The sequence below is a fragment of the Heterodontus francisci genome, chromosome 1, assembly GCF_036365525.1.
Source record: "Heterodontus francisci isolate sHetFra1 chromosome 1, sHetFra1.hap1, whole genome shotgun sequence".
NCBI lineage: Eukaryota > Metazoa > Chordata > Chondrichthyes > Heterodontiformes > Heterodontidae > Heterodontus > Heterodontus francisci.
Genome location: NC_090371.1, coordinates 83,839,737 through 83,863,256, shown reverse-complemented (window position 1 = coordinate 83,863,256; position 23,520 = coordinate 83,839,737). Strand labels below are relative to the sequence as shown.

The following is a 23,520-nucleotide window of genomic DNA, read 5'->3' as shown; positions in this document are numbered from 1 at the left end:
ACAGATGCTGCCAGACCTGCTGAGTGAATCCAGCATTTCTTGTTTTTGTTTCAGATTTCCAGCATCCGCAGTATTTTGCTTTTATTATACCGTGTCCTCTCTTGTTGGACTTGCTACATACTGGTCAAAATAGTTCTCCTGAAAGCACCTTAAGAATTCTGTTCCCTCCATTTTTTCACACTAAAACCATCCCAGTTAATACTGCGGTAGTAATACTGCCCGATTGCTTTTGCACTTCTGAGAAATTTGCCTACATATTTGCTCTTCTATCTCCCTTTGATTGTTCGGGGGTCTATAGTACACTCCCAGTAGTGTGACTGCCCCTTTTTTGTTCTTAAGCTCAATCCATATGGCCTCAATTATTGATGCTTCCAACATATTATCCCTTCTCACAGCTGTAATTGCTTCTCTAACCAAAATTGCCACCCCCTCTCCCTTTTTATTTCCCTTCTTTATCTCATCTGGAAACCCTGTAACCAGGAACATTGAGCTGCCATTCCTGTCTCTCTTTATGCCATGTTTCTGTAATAGCTATATCATACTGCCATGTTTCTATTTGTGCCCTGAGCTCATCTGCTTTATTTGCTATACTCCTTGCATTGAAGTATATACCCTTGAGCACTGCCAAACTCTTGTTTTTAGAGCCTTCGGCCCATCATGTCTGAGCCGGCCATCAAGCACCGAGCTATTCTAGTCCCATTTTCCAGCACTTGGCCCGTAGCCTCGTATGTTATGGCATTTCAAGTGCTCATCTAAATACTTCTTTAATGTTGTGAGGGTTCCTGCCACTACCACCCCTTCAGGCAGTGTACTCCAGATTCCAACCACCCTCTGGGCGAAATTTTTTTTCCTCAAATCCCCTCTAAACCTCCTGCCCCTTACCTTAAATCTATGCCCCCAGTTATTGACCCCTCTGCTAAGGGAAAATGTCTCTTCCTATCTAACCTATCAATGCCCCTCATAATGTTGTATACCTCAATCAGGTCCCCACTCAGCCTTCTCTGTTCTAAGGAAAATAACCCTAGCCTTTTCAGTCTCTCTTCATAGCTGAAATGCTCCAGCCCAAGCAACTTCCTGGTGAATCTCCTCTGCATCCTCTCCAGTGCAAACACATCCTTCCTATAGTGTGGTGCCCAGAACTATACACAGTACTTCAGCTGTGGCCCAACTAGCGTTTTATACAGCGCCATCATAACCTCCTTGCTCTTATATTCTATGCCTCGGCTACTAAAGGCAATTATCCCATTGGTCTTCCTAACCACCTTATCTACCTGTGCAGCTGCCTTCAGTGATCTATGGACACGTACACCAAGGTCCCTCTGACCTTCTGTACTTCCTAGGGTTCTAACATCCATTGTATATTCCCTTGCCTTGTTAGTCCTCCCAAAATACATCACCTCACACTTCTCAGGATTAAATTCCATTTGCCACTGCTCCGCCCATCTTACCAGCCCATCTATATCATCCTGTAATCTAAGGCTTTCCTCCTCACTATTTACGACACAACCAATTTTCGTGTCATCTGCGAACTTACTTATCATACCTCCTATATTCTCATCTAAATCATTAATGTACACTACAAACAGCAAGGGTTCCAGCGGCGATCCCTGTGGTACACCACTGGTCACAGGCTTCCACTCTCAAAAACAACCCTCGACCATCACCTTCTGCCTCCTGCCACTAAGCCAACTTTGGATCCAATTTGCCCTGGATCCCATGGGCTCTTACCTTCTTAACCAATCTCCCATGCGGGACCTTATCAAAAGCTTTACTGAAGTCCAAGGAGACTACATCAACTGCTTTATCCTTATCTACACATCTAGTCACCTCCTTGAAAAATTCTATCAAGTTAGTTAGACACGATCTCCCCCTGACAAAGCCGTGCTGACGATCCCTGATTATTCCCTGCTTCTCCAAGTGGAAATTAATCGTGTCCCTCAGAATTTTTTCCAATAGTTTCCCAACCACTCATATTAGACTCACTTGTCTGTAATTACCTGGTCTATCCCTGCTACCCTTCTTGAAAACGGTACCACATTCACTGTCCTCCAATCCTCTGGCATCTCTCCCGTGGCCACAGAGGATCTGAAAATTTGTGTTCGAGCCCCTGCTATCACTTCCCTTGCCTCACATTTCAGTCTGGGATACATCTCATCTGGGCCTAGGGATTTATCCACTTTTTAGCCTGCTAAAACATCTAATACTTCCTCCCTTTCAATGTTAATATGTTCAAGTATATCGCAATCCCCCTCCCTGATCTCTACACCTACATCCTAGTTCTCCACAGTGAAAACAGATGAAAAGTAATCATTTAAAACATCACCTATGTTCTCCAGCTCCACACACAGATTGCCACTTTGGTCCCTAATGGGCCTCACTCTTTCCCTGGTAATCCTCTTGCCCTTAATATACTTATAAAACGCCTTAGGATTTTCCTTTATCTTGCCCGCCAATGTTTTTTCATGTCCCCTCTTCGCTCTCCTAATTACTTTTGTAAGTACCCCCCTACACTTTCTATACTCCTCTAATACTTCCACTGTTTTCAGTGCTCCGAATCTGCCATCAGCCTCCTTTTTTTTCCTGATTCAATAGTCTATATCCCTTGACATCCAGGGTTCCCTGGACTTGATGGTCCTACCCTTCACCTTAATGGGTAAATGTTGGCTCTGAACCCTCACTATTAACTCTTTGAATGACTCCCACTGGTCTGATGTAGACTTTCCTACAAGTAGCTGCTCTCAGTCCTGTTTTATCAAATTGAAATCGGCCTTCCCCCAATTCAGTACCTTTATTTCCGGCCTGTCTTTGTCCTTTTCCATAACTACCTTAAATCATAGAGTTATGGTCACTATCCCCGAAATGCTCCCCCACTGATACTTCTACCACTTGTCCAACTTCATTCCCTAGGATTAGGTTCAGTACTACCCCTTCTCTTGTAGGACTTTCTACATACTGGTTCAAAAAGCTCTCCTGTATGCATTTTAAGAATTTCTCCCCCGTTAAGCCTTTTGCACTAAGACTATCCCAGTTGATATTAGGTAAGTTGAAATCCCCTATTATTACCCTATTATTTTTACACCTCTCTGAGATTTGCCCACATATCTGCTCCTCTATCTCTCACTAACTGTTTGGAGGCCTGTACTACACTCCCAGCCAAGTGATTGCCCCCCTTTTTTTCTTAGGTTCTACCCATATGGCCTCATTTGAGGAACCTTCTAAGACATCATCCCTCCTTACTGCAGTAACTGACTGCATGATCAACAGTGCAATGCCCCCTCCTCTTTTGTCCCCTCCCCTATCATGCCTGAAGATTCTATACCCTGGAATACTGAGTTGCTAGTCCTGCCCCTCCCTCAGTCATGTCTCAGTGATAGCAATGATATCATGATCCCATGTACTAATCAATGCCCTTAATTCATCTGCATTATTAGTAAGACTCCTTGCATTAAAGTAAATGCAATCCAGCCTTGCATTTTTCACTTGTGCCTTAACAGGTCTATATTTGCTCTGCCTTCCAGACTGACTCAGTTTCTCTTCTATATTTGGCTGTGCCTCAACCCCTACTGTACCTCCACTCTGTATCCCATCCCCTGCCAAATTAGTTTAAACCCCCCCCGCCCCCCACCAACAGCACGAGCAAACCTCCCAGCAAGGATGTTGGCCCCGTTCCGGTTCAGGTGCAACCCGTCCAACTTGTACAGGTCCCACCATTGCCAGAAACAGACCGAGTGATCCAGGACCCTAAGGCCCTCTCTCCTGCACCATCTCCTCAGCCACGCATTCATCTGCTCTATCCTCCTATTCCTATACTCGCTAACACGTGGCAGAGGGAGTAATCCAGAGATTACAAGCTTTGAGGTCCTGCTTTTTAGTCTGCTACATAGCTCCCTAAATTCTTGTTGCAGAACCTCATCCCTCTTTCTACCTATGTCGTTGGTACCAATGTGTATCACGATCTCTGACTGCTCACCCTCCCCCTTCAGAATGTCCTCCAGCTGCTCCGTGACATCCTTGACCCTAGCACCAGGGAGGCAACATACGATCCTGGAATCTCGTTTGCAGACACAGAAAGGCCTATCTGCATCCCTTACAATAGAATCCCCTATCACTATAGCTCTTCCACCCCTTTTCCTCCACTGCTGTGCAGCAGAGTTCTCCGTGGTGCCACGAACTTGGCTGTTGCTGCTTTCCCCTGGGAGGTCATCCCCCCAACAGTATCCAACAGTATCTGTTTGAGAGGGGGATGGCCACAGAGGACTCCTGCACTACCTGCCTGTGCCTACTACTCCGTCTGGTGGTCATCCATCCCTTTTCTGCCTGTGTAGCCATTACCTGCGGTGTGACCACCTCTCTAAACGTGCTATCCACAATGTTCTCAGCATCGCGGATGCTCCACAGTGAATCCATCCACAGCTCCAGCTCCATAATGCGGGTAGCCAGTGGCTGCAGATGGATACACTTCCTGCACACATGGTCGTCAGGGACCCTGGAAGCGTCCCTGATTTCTCACAAAGCGCAGGAGAAGCATATCACGGGGCTGAGCTCTCCTGCCATGACTTACCCTTAGATTAATTAGTTACTCCCTTAATTAAAAAATACTAATTACACTAGGGGCCTTATTCTACCCACTACAATCTAAAGTCCTTAATAAGTTACACAGAATTGAAAAAAACACTTTAGCAATACATTATCACTAGAGGTTTTTTTTCAACAAAAAAAACTTTCCCCTTACTTTTTAAGCTATTTAAATGCACTAACAGCTGCTACTCACCCAACCAATCACCTTGCAAATTTCCTGTGATGTCACTGTAAGCTTTTTTTTTTCGAGTTTCAGCATGCGCCAAGAGAGCAGGTCCGCCAGCCACCACCGCTCCTGTCTTCAGGTAAGTGAGGGCCTCGAGCCCCGCGCTCTCTTTTACAGCTCCCGCTCCGGATGAGCTTCTGCCCAGGTCCGCCAGCCGCCGCCGCTCCTGTCTTCAGGTAAGTATTTTCTATCCTTTGTTTCCTCTGCCTTCCAGACTCTTTGACTAATTTTCAGCCTTCCATTTCCATTTCTGATTTTGCCCCATCTGAGTCTACCCTCAGGTTCCCATCCCCCTGCCAAACTAATTTAAATCCTGCCCAACAGCATCAGCAAGGATATTGGGCCCGGCCCTACTGAGATGCAAATCATCCGGCATGTTCAGGTCCCACCCACCCCCCCAGAACTGGTCCCAATGCCCCAGGAATCTAAAGCCCTGTAACCTGCACCATCTCTCCAGCCATGCATTCATCAGCTCTAACCTCCTATTTCTATGCTCACTGGCGCATGGCACTGGGAGTAATCCAGAGATTACTATCTCTGCTTTTTAATGTTGTACCTAGCTCCCTAAAGTATGCTTTCAGGACCCTCATCCCTCTTTCTACCAATGTCGCTGGTACCAATGTGAACTGTAACCTCTGGCTGTTCACCCTCCCCCTTAACAAGGTCCTGCAGCTGTTCCATGACATCCTTGACCCTGGCACCAGAGAGGCAACATGCCATCCTGGAGTCACGTCTACGGCCGCAGAAACACCTGTCTGTTCCCTTAACTATCGAATCCCCTCCCACTATTTATCTTCCACTCTTCTTCCTTCCCGCCTGTGCAGCCGAGCCACCCTTGGTGCCCCGAACCTGGCTCTTGCTGCATACCTCTGAGGAACCATTGCCCTCACCAATGTCCAAAATGGAAAACCGGTTCATGAGCGAGATAGACTCAAAGGCTCCTGCACTACCTGCCTGGTCCTCCTCGGCTTTCTGGTGGTCACCTCTCTGCCTGCATGCTCCAAATTGCGGAGTGACCACCTCCCAAAATGTACTATCCACGTAGTCCTCAACCACAGCTGCCGCTCGGATTCTGAAACCCCAGCTCAAATTTCTGCAGCTGGTGACACTTCCTGCAGACGTGCTCATCAAGGCCACATGAAGCATCCATGACTTCGCACATACCACGGGGGGCACATTCCACTTGGCCGAGCTGCCCTGCCATACTTTAACCTTACTTTTAAACCTGTTGCTAGTAGAATATAGAATTACAGACCCTCACTTACCAATCAGCTCCTTCTCCTGTTGGTAGTTAAAGTTTATTTAAAACTTTTATGTTTTTCTATTATGCAGCTGTTTACACACAGTCCCTTACAGTGGATAGTCACTGACCAATCGGCTTACAAGTTAAGTTGCACTCTCCTAGCTGAGAGACAAAGGAAGAAAACTCACCAGCTACTGGAGGCTGAAAAACAAAGAAAGGAGCACCTCCTTCTCCTCATCACCAAACTCCCACACTCACCAAATTCCCAACTTCATAGTCTGTGCCAAGTCACACTCCATGACGAACTGTACTCCAGCCCCTGTATTTATACCTGAAACTCAGATGAGTTAACTTAAATTTATCTTCAATTCCATGAGCTTTAATTTTAACTAAGAATCTCCTATGTGGAACCTTATCCATTGCCTTCTGGCATTTATGTCCATATACAATATAGCCATGGACATTCCTCTGTCTACGACTTTAGTTACTGCCTCAAAAAAACTTAATTAGGTCCATTAGACATGACCTAGCCTTTACATATCCAAGTTGGTTCTCTCTAATCAGTTCAAATTTCTCTAAGTGCTCTGTAAGTGCTCAGTCGCTCTGTTCTTAATTACAGATTCCAATAACTTCCTCACAACAGATGTTAAATTAACAGGACTATAATTTCCCGGTTTCTCTCTCTCACCTTTCTTAAATAATAGAATTATATTTACAAATTTTCCAATCTAAAGCGACAATTCCTGAATTAACAGAGCTTTGGATGATTATAGATAAAGCACGTGCAATTTCCTCATCTACTTCACTTAACAGGACAGGTCGATAAGGTGGTTAAGAAGGCATATGGAATCCTTTCCTTTATTAGCCGAGGTATAGAATATAAGAGCAGGGAGGTTATGCTGGAACTGTATAAATCTTTAGTAAGGCCAGAACTTGAATACTGTGTGCAGTTCTGGTCACCTCATTTCAGAAAGAATGTAATTGCACTTGAGCGGGTACAGAGGAGATTTGCGAGGATGTTGCCAGGACTGGAAAAATGCAGCTATGAGAAAAGATAGGATAGGCTGAGGTTGTTCTCCTTGGAAAGGGAAGGCTGAGGGGAGATTTGATTGAAATGTACAAAATTGTGAGGGGCCTGGATAAAGTGGATGTGAAGGGCCTGTTTACCTTAGCAGAGAGTTTAGTGACTCGAGGGCATAGATTCAAAGTGATTGGTAGAAAGATTAGAGGAGAGAGGAGGAAATATATTTTCAGTCAGAGGGTTGTGGGGGTCTGGAACTCACTGCCTGAAAGGGTAGGAGAGGCAGAAACCCTCAATTCATTTAAAAGGTGTCTGGATATGCACCTCAAGTGCCGTAAGCTGCAGGGCTACGGACCAAGTGCTGGAAGGTGGAATTAGGCTGGGTGGCTCGTTTTTCGGCCGGCGCAGACGCAATGGGCCAAATGGCTTCTTTCTGTGCTGTAAACTTTCTATGATTTTCTATAAAACCCTCGGGTGGAAACCATCAAGACCTCGGGATTTGCAAGTCTTTAGTGCCATTATTATTTCTCATGCAGTTTTCTTGCTTATTTTAACTTTACTGAGTTCCAGTCCTTGATTCATTGTTAGTTTCTCTGGAATGTCAGGTATATTATCCTCTTCCTCTACTGTGAAGACTGATTCAAAGTAATTTATTCAACAATTCTGCCAGTTATAGTAAAACAAATCAAGTGGCTGTTAACCTTATAAAAGGGAAAAAAGATTTATAAAGGTATTTTTTTAAATAAGGTTATGGAGCTCAAGTGCAACAAAGACTCAACTTAAAGTACAATGTTTATTGATGGTAGTGGATGCATGTGGCCATTTAAACCTCACTGGAAACCATAAACAAAAGGCAAATTCTGCGTGGGTTGGAACTTCTGCTGACAGAACAGTGTTTTGCCAATATTCTGTGGTTTGAAGAATTTTGCTCAGCCTAACTTGGACTTCTGAAGACATATACAAACCTCTCAAAGGAACTATGATATGCTATGATTTATTACATATTTAGTGGGTACAGTATCATAGTGGTTATGTTACTGGACTTGTAATCCAGAGGCATGGACTAATGATTCAGAGACATGAGTTCAAATCCCAATTAATTAAATAAATCTGGAATTAAAAGCTGGTACTGGCAATGGTGACAGTGAAGCTATCAGATTATTGTAAAAACCCAGCTGGATCACTAATGTCCTTTAGGGCAGGAAGTCGATCTGGCCTATATGTGTCTCTAGACCCACAGCAATGTGGCTGAATCTTAACTGCCCTCTGAAATGGCCCAGCAAGCCACTCAGTTGTCTCAAAGGCAATTAGAGATGGACTATAAATGCTTGCCATGCCAGTGATACCCTCATCCCATGAATGAATAAAACAAATTGACCAAAAATCAAAATTTCCCCACAAGGGATTTCACACATACACCAGCCTCTCAATCAACATACACCAAGCTCCTACATCCTGTATGACATGTCGCTAAATTTAAAACACTTGGGGATGTCCGAATGAGTGGTGTTGTGAGGGCCGTTTTCCTCTGCCAAGCTGAGATTAGTGATAAAAATCTATATAACTGCATCTATCACTTCACAAGTACGACATGCTGGTAATTTGCTGAAAGGTACAGATACATTTTATTTCATTGCTCCAAATCCATTGCATGTCATCATAAACTCATTAGTTTCAATGTCTTTAATGAAATGCAAATCATAACAAAAGTGATCTACGTCATCGTGCATCACATTGACTGTTGAAATTAGCTACAATCGGGTAGCAATTTTACTAACAATTTTAGAGTTCCAATATAAAAGAATCATTTAATTTAAAAGCCAGAGGAAGACCTGATTAACATGCTGGATTGAAAAATCACAACATAATTCTGAACCTTAGACTGCTATTTGGCAGATCAGATAAGATAGATTAACGGAGGTCTCATCAAAATCACAACAAAGAACTAAATGATATCACATACACACTTCAGAAGTATTATAATCTTTAAAAATTATATATTTACCTGGTGCTGTAGGGGTATTATGTGGATTTTGCCCCCAGTCTTTCTTGTTAGTCCTTAGTACAGGTCCATTCTTCTCCCGATATGATCCAAAACCCTCAAAGTGCCTTTTTCTACTCCCACTTAATTCACTTTCCCGCTTTTCAGTCATGCTGCTTGCAGACTGCAGATCCCCGTACAGGTCCATGGATGTCTCCCGCCTTGTTCGGGTCTCAGTGCTTGTGTACCTTCTGACACAAGCATCAATTGACTCACTGATGGAATCATATTTTTCAGCAGTCCTTGTCCATTGTGACAAGTCAGAAAAGGCTAATTTTGATGAGGTGTCTATGTCAAAGATGTTCTTTGAGGCCTTTTGTCCTGTGTGCATTGGTTCAACATCCTGCTGTCTCAGTTTCTCCTTAGGTTTTCCTTTGTCAGCAACCAGTGTAAGATCTTTGTCACAGCCACCTAGTTTCTGATGGACTAAAGCTTTAGCAAAATCAGATTTACACCCAAAGAGCTCACCTAGATCTTCTCGTGACCCAATGAGGCGGTCATCTCGATGCTTATGTTTGTGCTTATGCTTGCGCTTATGAATTCGGCTACTGGGCATGCCAGTGCCACCGCCTCTTTGTGATGTTAAAGAAGGCTGTATGGTATTTAAATCCATCCCTATCGAAGGCTGCAAATGCATGGCATGTTTCACCTTGTGTTTGGCAGTGGTTGGCATTTTTAAGTGGGAGCTGCCATGGTACTGGGGCGGAGGCATCGTAGGCCTCATGAAGGGAGTTGATGACCCAAGTGCATGAGACAAGTAGAAAGGAGCTGAATATTGCCCATAATACCCAAGGTTCATCATACCTGTCGCAATAGGCAATGATGTATAAGGCATGCCATAGGGTGCATAGTAACTCCCGCTGGGTAATGGGTACCCAAAACCCTGTAAGAAAGGCACCTTTGTCATAGTTTCTTGGGCTTTAGGAGGTCTACCACGCTTTTTCTTAGACTTAAGATCAGCTGTCCGGCGAAGGTAGTGTAATGGATCATAATGAATGTATGGCACAGGGTAGTAATGATCAAAATTGACCCTAAAAATACTGGGATAGGGGTTATCAGGGTAAAAAGAGTAGCTTCTGTGAGAAATGCGAAATACCTGGAACTTTGCAATTAGTTCTTCTAGATCTGCTATGAGCTGCAGGTCATCCCTGCTCTGCATTTGTAGGCTTTTTCTCTTCCGTCTATGCTTCTGTTTCTTCATATTCTCATGAATACGATAATCATCTACAAACAGGTGTTTCTGTCTGTGACTGTGTTTTCCTTTTGCACTAGGATCCCCTGCTGCACCTTCTGAGGGATCAAGTGTGCAAAAATCAAAGGAGTATTTGCGACGTGATTCTGTACTCTTCTCTGCTTGATCAGAAGTGCTGTTATTGTCTGTTCCAATTCCACTATCGCTAGGTATTGTTTCCTCGCTATGAGACTCACTGATAGGTGACAGTGTAATCTCCTTTAAAGAAGCTGCCTCAGATAAGTGAGAAGGAGAGTTTGCCAGAAGCCTAGGTGGAGACAACTTCCAAGTGCTTGCATGCAAGCTTTTTGGGGTTTTTGTAGGAAGTGCACTAATTGGCTGAAGGTTTGGCATTGCCTTTGACTCAGATAAGTTGGTCTCACTGCTGACAGGGCTGAGGTTTCCTACAGGCCCCACTACCTGGGGAGGTGATGGTTGGGCAGTGGTTGGTGACACTGCTCCAGTCAGCTGTGAACCAAAAGGCACAGTCGGATTTTCTGAATGGGCAGAACTTGGCTTTGAATACTTCTCAACACCTTTATTTCCGTTTTGCTGGAGCTGCACCATGGCTTTTGGTTTTCTTCCTCGTTTTTTGCCAATATAAATAGTCCCTCTCTTGCTAACATTGATCTGTTTCCCTAACTTGGTCTCAAGCACAGACGAGATTGTTGAAACAGCACTAGAGGACTGTACTTTCTTTTTTAGTACCGTGTTATTAGAATAGGACAAAATTTGATTCAAAATATTCTTCCGTTTCATGGTTTTCATTTTATTGATAGTTTTGATTGTTTTCTTATCTAGGACATTTATTTTCCCATCCTTTTTGGGAAATGATGTGTCATTAGGCTCTAAGGTGACAGAATCCATTGGTATCAGTTTAGCAGGGCTTTTTCTTTTCTTCTTTTTCTTACTACCATTGGGAGACTCGCAACAGATGGGGCTAACTGGGCTGGTGGCAGTTCCTTCGTGGATAGTCTCAACAGTAAGTAAAGGTTGTTTCTTTGGTCTTCCCCGTTTCTTCTTCACAGGAGTAATGACTGTAAGACTATCTGTGTTAGAATATAGTGGACTAGCTGGGGTTATAGGATAGGCAGAAGGAGGCTCTATGACTGTATTTTCTTGCTGTACAACACTGTTTTCCTTCAGAAGACTTATGGTTTTACATTTGGCAGAAATGGTGCTGTTTTTAGCTGAATGTTTTGAATGCTTCATTTCTGTGGAGCCTCTTCTGCTTTTAGTGGGATCTATGAAAACAGGTGATGCCAATATTGCTGTTGGTTTCCTAACCCTATTTCCACTATTTGAGAGATCAGCTAATTCACTAGCTCTCCCCACTGCTAGATTGATTTGACCAAGTTCCTTCTGCATACTTCTACTTTGCTGCTTGATGACCTTGCTGCTGACCTGGCTCCTACTGTTGCTTACATTATCTCCAGCATCAGAAAAGTTGCTACTAATAACATTTTTAACATTTGAGTCAGCACATGTTGGTTCTGATTGTATACTTTTATCTATGATTGCTTTTGATAGCCGTCCCTTTCTTGTTCTGGTGCCAGTAGACACTGCAGTCTGTGGTTTTATTGGGATTCTAATCATTACAGAACTTGAATCCTTTTCTTGACTACTCATCGCGTTGGGCCTGCTGGGAGATGCTCTTGATGGTGGCTCTGTGTTTGCACTGTGACCTGCTAAAATGTCTTTCCTGCCTTTTGCAGTCCCAAGAAATTCTAACTCTGTTCCCTTTTGACCATTTTTGTCCCACTCTACAGAGTTGTCCACTGCCTGTTTTTTTGAGCATTTGGTGTCTCTTCTGCAGGATTTGCCTGCCCCAATCCCACGTGGCTGCTCTGTGGATTCGGAATACTCTTTGCTTTTGTCCATTGATTTTGTCGGTATAACTATGGGTTCTGGGTGACCAATGGGCTGGGATAATGTAGGAGTCACCAGCCGGTTAGCATTAACAATGGCCAGTCCAGCATTCCCAGTTATAAACTGATTCCAGGTACAGCCAGGAACAGGCCTGTTCAGTTGTGAATTTGCAAAGTCACAGAATTGATCTGAAATGGAATTAGTGTTAGCAGTGCTTGCTACTTCCCTTCTAGCGTCAACATCTGTTGCACTACTCTGCAAAGTAGGGGAAACTGCAGAAGTTGCAGACCATTCAAGCTGGATCTGATTAACTCTCTCCTGGTACTTCGGTTTCACACCGTCAGCACTGAAGTCATGTTGCAATCTTGAGGGAATTTCACTGAATCGCGCTTCAGGTTGATTGTGAGACCTTGATGGACCCTGTCAAAAGAAAAACAAACCTTTAGTAAACTTGACCTTTTCCTGTGACAAATTACAAATAACAATACGAGTACACTGGGAGTGAGAACAATCTAAGTTACGAGGTTCAGACATCATCAGGAACCAAAAGACTTTAGACTGAGTAGCTTCTACACATCAACACTCAGAGTAGATTCTAACCTTGAATTAATCCCTTGATGTTGGTTTTTACATACGATGCATAATTTTATTTCATTAAAAAATGTAACTCATATGGCGAGATGTAGCACAGCAGGTTGGCACAACAACCCAGTGTGGCATACAGTAACAGCATGTGAGTTAGTGCTGGCAATTCTCTGAAGTGGAATTTTTCAAGCTCAGTCCTGTTTGTACAGAGAAGCAGCTGGCACTACCATGTTTACAGGACAGGTAAATGAAAAGACTAGGTCATCCATAATTATTCTTACACATTTTCTAATGCAAGATCATGAATTGGCATTAATAATGGCCTGGGCACAGGCCTCCAGTCAGTCTTCTTGACTACATTTGGCTTACAATATGGGGAAGACTCCAAAGGAAGAAAACAAATAACCAAAAACAAAATGGTGCACAAAACATGTCCAAAATATTTCTACATTTCCTGGTATCAAAAAAAATCAGGAAACTGTCCAAAATATTAATTTGCTGTGTTATTGACAGGAAAGATTCTTGGTGCAAGACTACCATTTGAAATATAGCATAAAAACCACTGATGACATTGATACGGTGTGTCCAATTTAACTGCCAAAATGTGCTGCCTGAATAGGTCATGGAATAACTTTGCAAAATGTAGCAATACACAGTGTTAGGTCTGGGGCTCCATTCAGACTTCTAGCTCAAACTCAAAACAGTTGGCACACTATGGATTCTCTGCTACTCAATGTCTGCAGTGCACTTTATAAATAGACTTTAATGCTTAAAGGTAATATATTTTAGCAGAAAATTGGTACTGCACCAGCTTTCTTTGGTGTATATTAATAGGTTGTCCAGTTTAGATAGCTTTGAACCATTTTATACATCTACATGCAATATCAATTATGCCCTTGACATATGCAGCTAATTCTAACTCTGGATTTACCATATCCTAGATGAAGTATCCAACAAAATAAGGTGTTTAAAATTATTAAAATTCTTTTGGATTCTAGTTGCAGTTTAAATAAAAATGATATGTTTGTGTCACTATGCATGGAGTCTAAAAATTTGGTGCAACTATACAATTTTAATAAAAATGAAGGCTGTAACTACATGCAAATACAAGACATCCCATGATAAAAAAATTATGTCCAAAATTATCATCTCTTTAGCAGGTACAATAACTGTATAAAGGACTAAATATTACCAATCAAAAGAAAGATCCAAAGGTCTAAAAAGAGAAGTCTAGAGCAAGTATTCTTCCTAAATTTCATTCAAATATCATAGTGACAAATTCTTACATTCTCCACGATTAAAACTACTGGAGTTTATCAAATTTGTAAGAAAACAGTTATTTAATACCACACTATATTACATTTTTAGGAATAACTATATTTCTAACACTATGTCTAAAATTACTTGCAAAAGTTGGGTAGATAGTTCCCAGTGCCATCCCAAACTAGCTATGTTTTAAAGATGTCAATGAGATTAACTCCCTAAGATAGTACTATTGTGGCCGAACCACCAGTCAGCATTTCTATGCAGGCTTCTGTTACATTTAAATTTCTGAATATGTAGGCTGGATTTTGTCCTCGTGGTGGGGGTCCCAACGCCGGGCTGGACAGCTGGCGGCAACCCTGCCTCAGCCATTTTCGAAGACCCCAATGAAATTCAATGGCAGTCTGGTTCCCGTCCCTTTAAGGGCAGAGGTCCTGCTTCCAAGAGCTGCTGGCCAATCAGAGGGACCAGTCAACATGGAGGAGGCCCCAGAATCAATGTGAGTTTGTGCGGCTCACTGGGGTCAGTCAGGCAGGCCCCAGTGACGGGGGCGGATGGGTTGGTCATGAGGGCGGGGGGAGGGGGTCTTTCAGTAGGAACAGCCCTCCATGGGATCAGGAGGGCATCCCCCCACAGGGAGACCACCAGCTTTTATTGGCCTCTCCAAAATACCAGCAGAGGTGGGAAGAGGCCCTTAAGTGGCCACTTAAAGACCTCAATTGGCCTCTGGATGGGCAGGCTACCTTGACCTGCCCCGCCCCTGGTTAAATTCCATGGCATCGGGAAGGCAACAGGCACTCCACACCCCTGCCTTCCCTCACCATTTTATGACACCCCATAGACTCATTCCAATTACTTCTATTGATCTCGCCAACACCACCATAAGTTCAGTTTAATTGGTGTATAATTTTTCTTTTGTTAATGCTTGTCACAACTTCAAAGTAGGGAAGCACAGAGTATTTCCAGCACTTTCTGTTTGTGGTTCAGATTTCCAGCATCCGCAGTACGAAGATGTTCGGAGACCTTGGGAAAGGTGAGTGGGGTTGGGGTCGCTGTGTCCAGTCAGGCAGGTGAGGGTGGTGGAGGGGGTGGTGGAGGGTCTTCACGGAAGGGGGAGGCCTCTGGGTACTCTGGATTGCCCCCAAAGGAAATACACTGCTCCTCCGCCCCTCCACCCATCACCCCCACTCCCACCATTCCCGACTCAGCTAGGAGGCTGCCAGGCTTCACTTGGCAGCATCTCCCTGTGATAGCGGGCCCCTCCGCCTTTCATAAAATTGAGGTGGAGACAGGAAGACGGCATTAACTGGCCACTTAAGGGTCTCAATTGGCCTGGGCAACATTGGGAAAGGTGCCCCCTGCCATTTTGCTTGCCCCCACCCCTACCTCTGAGCCTGCCTCCAAGGGCCGAACCAAATCCTGCCCAAAATTAAATGCAAAAGACTTGGAACAGAGCACAGGAAAATCATTTTTATTTCTACAGGGCATTACGAGACTGTGGAATGCACAGAGTAGTGACTGAAGCAGAGATCAAGTCAACACTGTAGAATAGGTTCAAAAACTGGCTGAAAAAGGGGATTTTAAAAGCCTGCTGCGGATCTCATGGACTGATTACCTGAATGTTTCTTTTTTTTCTTTCTTTCTTTTGGGCCTCCTTTACATGTTGTAAAATAAATTATTTTTAATGTATTATTTAAGAATAAAATAAATGAAATGGCAGACGACTGTCTAAAAATATACTCCACAGCACATTGCAAGTATTCTGAGTGAAGTTATACTGCTATTTGTTCAGGCAAAGCAAAGCTCTGCAAATGCACAATTTAGAGCACGGAGAGCTCTGCTCAACAAAACTGACACAGTATAACTATTCCTTGAGTGTGTTTCAACCAAACTTTTCTTTTGCTACACAGAGAGGAATGATGAGAAAGATTAATGCATAAAGGAATGTAAACTGAGAGTTGGATAAAGTGATCAGTTGAAAATACAATGAGGAAATCAGAATGGTATTCTTTTCCCTACCAGTATAGATTCTCCATGGAAGATTTGATCCAACACAACTAGCATGGTAAGCATAAGACTATTGTTATGAAAGTGATTCTGTTCTGTTTAGAAATATTTTTACAGGAATTTATAGTCAAGCTGAATAAATGTTTTTTAATCAAGAGGGCACTGAAAGAACTAATTTGGCAACAGCGTTGCTGGTTGTCACATGTCTTGGTTTAGGCTTGGAGCGGAAACCCTGGTAAACAGGGGCAAAGAAATGACAAGCGCCTGTTTGATTTAGACAAGTCCAGTAGTAGGAGAGCACATGGAAGGACAGAAAAAAACTGACAGATTTTCTCGTTGTGTGTCAGTGTGTATGTTTTACCTTTTGGTGTGAGCGGAGATAAAGTCAAGTCTGAAGAAAAGTCAAGGAAGGATAGAAGACCAGTACCCAGCTCGCTTTCCAGCAATTCCCTAAAAGGCTCTGAGAAGTCTGTTGTGTCAATTCATCTTATCTCCTGTATTTGAAGAAAGATCATTCTCAACGCTGCCTGAAAAGAGCTGTTCTGAAGATTCTAGTGACCTGCTTGCCAGTTTGGAACAACATATCTCATCTCCTTCAAAAAACGAGCAAGTAGTTAACCCAAATGCTTTTGTAACAGAGCTCTGATCCAAATATCCCTTTTTATTTTTTCGATGCGTGTGTGCGCGTGTGAAAGGACTAAGGTAAAAAGGAGACTTTTAAAATTTAATGTTGGAACTTTAAAATTTCGATCTGCATGTTTATGTTTTACCTCATTACTAGTTAAGACTTGTTTTATAATGAACTGATAATTTTGTTGTTCAGTAAAGAAAGCTGGCTAGTCTGTTCTATTATGGGAAAGGTAGAGTATATGATTAACCATATCGATTATATGGAAAATTTTCAATAATATATTGTTACCAGCGGAGAAGTGGAACTGAATTAACAGTGCGTTCCTCCCGCCTCGGTCGTAAAGAGATAGAGTATTTGCTCCTCAAATTGAAGAGATAGATTGCGTAAGTTACTGAAAAGCACAATGAACTGGAAGTCTAGTCTTGTTCACATTACCAGTGTCACTCTGGAGTGTACCTGGTGTAGATTTCAAGTCTGGAGCAAAATCTAGGTGCGATCAGCAATTCGGCACAAATTATAGCCAAAATTGTGCCCATTTTGAAAGCTGTTTCCCCCACCTCCTCAATTTCTGCTCAAACTCATTTACATATTGAACATAAAATCTGCCATGCACCAGAGGAATCAGGCAGTTTTTTAAAATCTTTTTTATAATTTGCTTTCAAAATATTCTTTGATATATTTAAAAGTGCTAACTTAGCAAAGTTTGATTAACAAAGCTGAAAATGTGCACAAAAAAGTAAGCATTTTAAATCACAGTGTCAATCCACCATCAGAGAGTCATCCACCTTAAAATTACTGAAAATTACTTTAAAAATTTACAAAACTATTTTCTAGTTAGATTGGGGTAGTCAATTACTGAGTAAATTTTAAAAAATCACAACCTTTCAAAACATACCTATTAGTATCGTTGCACCCAAAATTTCCAACTTAACTTTGGAGCCTCCTCGAAGGTCTGCAGGTGAGCCTAATTGGCAGAAACTCACCCTTGGGTGCCTGGTCAGTTTTGTAGATGGAGCCTACTTCTAACCTGATATTTCTAAAACCAGTGCAAATGATCACAGAAACGTGAGTTGCACTAAACACAATATGCACTTAAAATTCCATGGCCTTTGGTATCGATAACGTTGATATCAGGGGAATTGTGCCGAAAAACTCAAGGCCCAAATAGAGTCATGAGGCAGAATTTTATGCTCTCCCCCGAGGCAACTTTGGAGGCTCAGTTAAAGAACTGCCAGCTTCTGATTGGACAGCACCTCTCAGCAGGTGGGACTTCCGTCACTGTGGTCCTTAATCCCGGGAAAGGCTCGCCATTGTCCACTTAAGTGCCTAATTGGCTACAGGAGGTTACAGAGGGCTCTCACCGGCACTTTAGCCGGTGGCTGTGACCCATGTCGCCCAGATAAAATCCTGGCCATAGAGTCATATACCGCAAAGGAGGAGTCCATTCAGCCCATCAAGTTCCTGCTGGCTCTCCATGGAGCAATCCAGGCGGTCCCACTCTCCTGCTCGATCCCTGTAGCCCTGCAAGTTTATTTCCTTCAAGTAGCTGTCAATTTCCTTTTCAAGTCATTGATTGTATCTGCTTCCACCACCCTTGTGGTCAGTGAGTTTCAGGTCATTACCACCCACTGCATAAAAAAGTTCTTCCTCATATTCCCCCTGCATCTTTTGTCATAATGTCATAGCGTTGTTGAATAGTGTAATTCAGAGCCCTATCCTTTCTAAAACTGCCCAAAAAGTGGATTTTAGTTTGGTCGAACATGATTTTCAAATGTCAAACCGAATCCCTGGCCAGTAGCATTATTGCTTTGAGGCACAAGTACCACAAAAACATTGGAACTCCAGTGGTACCTGACACTATGCCAGGCAGTGACATACTCCTGCCTGTCCCTTTTACTAACACCACCAACAGTTAGAATTAAACTACTTGTACTTTATCCCGTAATTTATCTTCTTTCCTGAGGGTGTTGACTCATACAGGTGCACTGTTTCACAGATGCTACATGCACTCAACCACTTTCTCTCTGGTCTGCAGTGTCTCTCCCTCTGGTCTGCTATATCTCTCTTCATGGTAAAGCTAAACTATAAGAGTTGGCAGACTTTTCAATCCCAAATGATGTCTAAGTTGAGCCCAATCCAATTCATACAAAACATCAACACAGCTGGCCTTTTCTGCAAGTCACGAGATAGTGATCAGGTTCGAAAGCTGATTTTCTTTCTCCGAACACGGGCGGTGAAGCTAACTGCAGATCAGCTTACGCAGGAGAGACAAGGATCAAATGTGGGACACATGTTGAGTTGAACAGCTTAGTACCACATCAGGCAATGGTCTTACCTGCAAGATCATCAAGGGATCTTTGGCTTGCATTTTATACAGATCAAGTTGTCTGTTGGCACTAACTGGTGAAAGCCCAAACCAGAGTTACTTGGTGCCTAGGTACAAAATGCAGTTACAGCAGGATATCAGTATCATCTAACTGCTTGCATTTGACTCCTATGAAACTCTCCATATTTTTTTAAAACTATATTTTATGAATCAGCCGCATTTCCATCTGAGCAGTTTATTTCTCAAGCAAAATCCTTTATTAAGAAGCCACATGTATCGAGATAAGCCGCTGGTTAGCGCGTTTATAATTGCTTCCTGCTGTGATTCTCAAACATCTGAACCATTGCTCTATTCATTTGCATATATTAATAAATTTAAAACTTAAAACAACATACAATGCTGATTGTTCTTCTAGGTTAATTACAACATGCTCTCCATGTGGAGACAAATTGAAAGCAGTCAGATGTTCAGAGCCTTCCATCAGTGAATTTGATTTGTAAAATTAATAACATTAGTGACTGCAGCCTGGTCTGCAGCAAAACACTCATCTCATCTCTGGGGAACTAGCCCCCTTTCAATACCTTTTGCTAAAAACAAGTTGACTGATTGATTTATACATATGGTATGGCATCTATCTTCAATCAAAAATACCATAAGTTAAATGATTTTCAAATATTTGCTGACGACTGCCTCTGGAAACCTGTCTCGCTCTTTCCAGATGCTGATGGACCTGCTGGGCATTTACAGGATTTCTGTTTTATTTTAGATTTGCAGCAGCCTCTTTATTGCTCAAAATATTTTATATTTGTCCCAATATTCAAACTGTAGATTAAGTACTTATGCAAAATACAGTTAATGCTTTCCGTGAAAAAAGTATATTGGATTGAAAGTTTCAAAAAGTGACATTTTTAAAACTATTAATTTGCATTTTTGTACGAAAACAATCTTAATTATCAACCTGTCGCTGCTGAAATTATAACTGCTACTTAAATGATTGCTGACAGCCGGGAGAATGCTGTATTAAACCTTAGTTGACAAATATCAAAGTCTGACCTCTCACTGACATAAAGATAGGTAATTGGATGTGAAGTCAGTCAACATGTAGAGTGAACTGCACTTCACCGATTCAGCCATGACTGTTTTTACGTTGTCTCTCTTGAGTCATGATGTCAAGGCATCTCAAGACACAGATACAGCTGCAAATACCATGAATTGATTTGGAAACATCCTGCAATGGCGACACAGCCTAAACTGAGGGCAATGGAGGAGGTGGGGGAGTGGGCAGGGAAAGACAGTGAAACAAAAACCACGTGACTAGGCCTAAGCCTAGTGCTTGTCTTCAGAAAATAAACACAGAACAACAACAAGTGACTGTTCCTGAAAATCAGTGGAACTCTTAATCTGATGAAATCACAGAGAAACTGGGAAAATTAGATTTGCGTCTCATTATTTCTGAATACGACAAGCTCCTGTGGCACTCTGGCTCCCCTACTCCTCCCCCATTACCCCTTAATCTTCACACTTAGAATGCAAAACTTGTCAGAAAAGCCGTAATAAGGCCAATAAAAGTGCCTGCATGCTCACAAAGGTCACAGTGATGTAGCTGTATGGTTGTACAGTCTATCTGCGGTGGTCGAGTGTTTTGAATTACACCAGCTCTGGTTTGGGTCTCCAAATCATTGATTACAAATGACATCTGAAACCGTAATACTGTTCATCTTTTATCACAAGACTCATTCGGACACAACTATCAAGTTAATTAGTAGACAAGCCAGCTGCTTTATTTATACTGCTGTCCTATTTTTAAGGTAAAGTAAAGTAGCCGGGGAGGATGCAGAGCAGTTTGCATTCAAACCTGTCCTGCTTGCTGAAAAAACGAAACTCCAAGTTATTGCACATTTAGACAAATACGGGTTTCATTTTCGATACTGCTGCCAACAAATTATGTACTAGTTCAAAAAGCCACTTTGTACTTTGCGTCAATGCAATTAAAGAGCAAAGCCAGCATTTATTGCCCATCCCTAACTACCCTCGAGAAGGTGGTAGTAAGCGGCCACCTTGCACCGCTGCAGTCCAACTGTTGTAGGTACTCCCACAGTGCTATTCAGAAGAGAGTTCCAGGATTTTGATCCAGCGACAGTGATGGAACGGCGATATAATTCCAAGTCAGGATGGTGTACGACTTGGAGGGGAACTTGCAAGTGCTGGTGTTCCCATGTGTCTGCTGCCCTTGTCCTTCGAAGTCACGGGTTTGGAAGGTGTTGTCAAAGCAGCCTTGGTGCGTTGCTGCAGTACATCTTGTATATGGTACATACTGCTGCCACTGTGCATCAATGGTGGAGGGAGTGAATGTTCAAGGTGGTAGATGAGGTAAACGTCTGCAAAGGAAACCCAACATCAGTACATGGGTAAAGGCCTGCTACCCGATCCGACCCCGACGGGACCAGACGACATGTGTCGAGTTCAGGTCAGGTCGCACTTCCGGGTCGGGCATTCGTGCTCGGTCGGTTTCCTTTGCAAACCTTTACCTCACATATAAGGCTATCCAACAGGGCACTGCAGTGCTTTAAGATGGGGTGGCAATCGAGTGGACTGCTTTGTCCTGGATGGTGTCCAGCTTGAGTGTTATTGGAGCTGCACTCAACCAGCTAAGTGGAGAGTATTGCACCACAATCCTGATTTGTGCCTTGAAGATAGTAGACAGGCTTTGGGGAGTCAGAAGATGATTTATTCGCCGCAGAATTCCCAGCCTCGGACCTGCTCTTGTAGCCAGTGTTTAGATGGCTGGTCCAGTTCAGTTTCTGGCCAATGGTAACCCCCAGGATGTTGATAGTGGGGGGTTCAGTGATGGTAATGCCGTTGAATGTCAAGGGGAGGTGGTTAGATTCTCTCTTGTTGGAGATGGTTTTGTCTGGCACTTGTGTGGCATGAATGTTACTTGCAACTTATCAGTCCAAGCCTGAATGTTGTCCAGGTCTTGCTGCATACAGACACGGGCTCTTTCAGTATCTGAGGAGTTGCGAATGGTGCTGAACATTGTGTAATCATTAGGGAACACCCCCACTTCTGACCTAATGATGGAGGGAAGGTCATTGATGAAGCAGCTGAAGATGATTGGGCCTAGGCCACTACCCTAAAGAACTTGTGCAGCGATGTCGTGGGACTGAGATGATTGGCCTCCAACAACCACAACCATCTTCCTTTGTGTTAGGTATGACTCCAACCAGTGGGGAGTTTTCCCCCCGATTCCCATTGACTCGTTTTGTATGGGCTCCTTGATGCCACACACAGTCAAATGCTGTCTTGATGTCAAGGGCAGTCACTCTCACTTCCCATTGTGTTCAGTTTTTTTGTCCATGTTTGGACCAAGGTTGTAATGAGGTCAGGAGCCGAGTGGTACTGCTGAAACCCAAACTGAGCATCAGTGAGCAGGTTACTGCTAAGCAAGTGCTGCTTGATAGCACTGTCGCCGACACCTTCCATCGCTTTTCTGATGATCGAGGGGAGGCTGATGGGGCGGTAATTGACCAGATTGGATTTGTCCTGCTTTTTGTGGTTAGCATAAACCTGGGCAATTTTCCACATTGCTGGGTAGATGCCAGTGTTGTAGCTGTACTGCAACAGCTTGGTTATGGGCGCGGCTAGTTCTTGTCTTTGGTACTATTGCCGGGATGTTGTCAGGGCCCATAGCCTTTGCAGTATCCAATGCCTTCAGCCATTCCTTGATATCATGTGGAGTTAAGCAAATTGGCTGAAGACTGGCATCTGTGATGCTGGGGACCTCAGGAGCAGGCCAAGATGGAGCAACAACTCGGCACTTCTGGCTGAAGATGGTTGCAAATAATTCAGCCTTGGCACAAGCATCAGAACGAGGGAAAAATGGTGTTACTGGGAAATATTAATGCATTAAAAGGAAAATTACTGGCAGGATATAGAATGGATCAGCATTTCTTACACCTGAATTTGATGTGCACAATTAAAGGCCGAGTACAATCTGGCATGGTGCTATGCCACCTTTTAATTTAAAAAAAAAAACCTAATTTTCATTCCCAAATGAAACTAGATTAATTTAACTAATGTAACAGGTGTTATGGCCATGTTGTGAGGGGTGTGGGTGGCTCCCACTGTTCAACTCCCACCTGACCGCAGTGAGTGTTTTTGTTATTAGGGTTTAACCCCTTTGTGTTTTAACAAAGAACAAAGAACAGTACAGCACAGGAACAGGCCATTCGGCCCTCCAAGCCTGCGCTGATCTTGATGCCTGCCGAAACTAACACCTTCTGCACTTCCGGGGCCCATATCCCTCTATTCCCTTCCTATTCATATATTTGTCAAGATGTCTCTTAAACGTCGCTATCGTATCTGCTTCCACCACCTCCCCTGGCAGCAAGTTCCAGGCACTTACCACCCTCTGTGTAAAAAACTTGCCTCGCACATCCCCTCTAAACTTTGCCCCTCTCACCTTAAACCTATGTCCCCTAGTAACTGACTCTTCCACC

General features: G+C 43.2%; 1 protein-coding gene across 5 annotated transcripts in view; it reads right to left on the bottom strand.

The window, feature by feature from the left end:
• setbp1 (SET binding protein 1) overlaps window positions 1-23,520 on the bottom strand; it is a 402,160-nt gene that overhangs the window by 100,351 nt on the left and 278,289 nt on the right. For all 5 annotated transcript variants that reach the window (XM_068032653.1, XM_068032667.1, XM_068032660.1 and 2 more), the window contains exon 3: window positions 9,074-12,629. In XM_068032653.1, coding sequence (XP_067888754.1) covers window positions 9,074-12,629 — 3,556 coding nt within the window. The remainder of the gene's footprint in view (window positions 1-9,073; window positions 12,630-23,520) is intronic.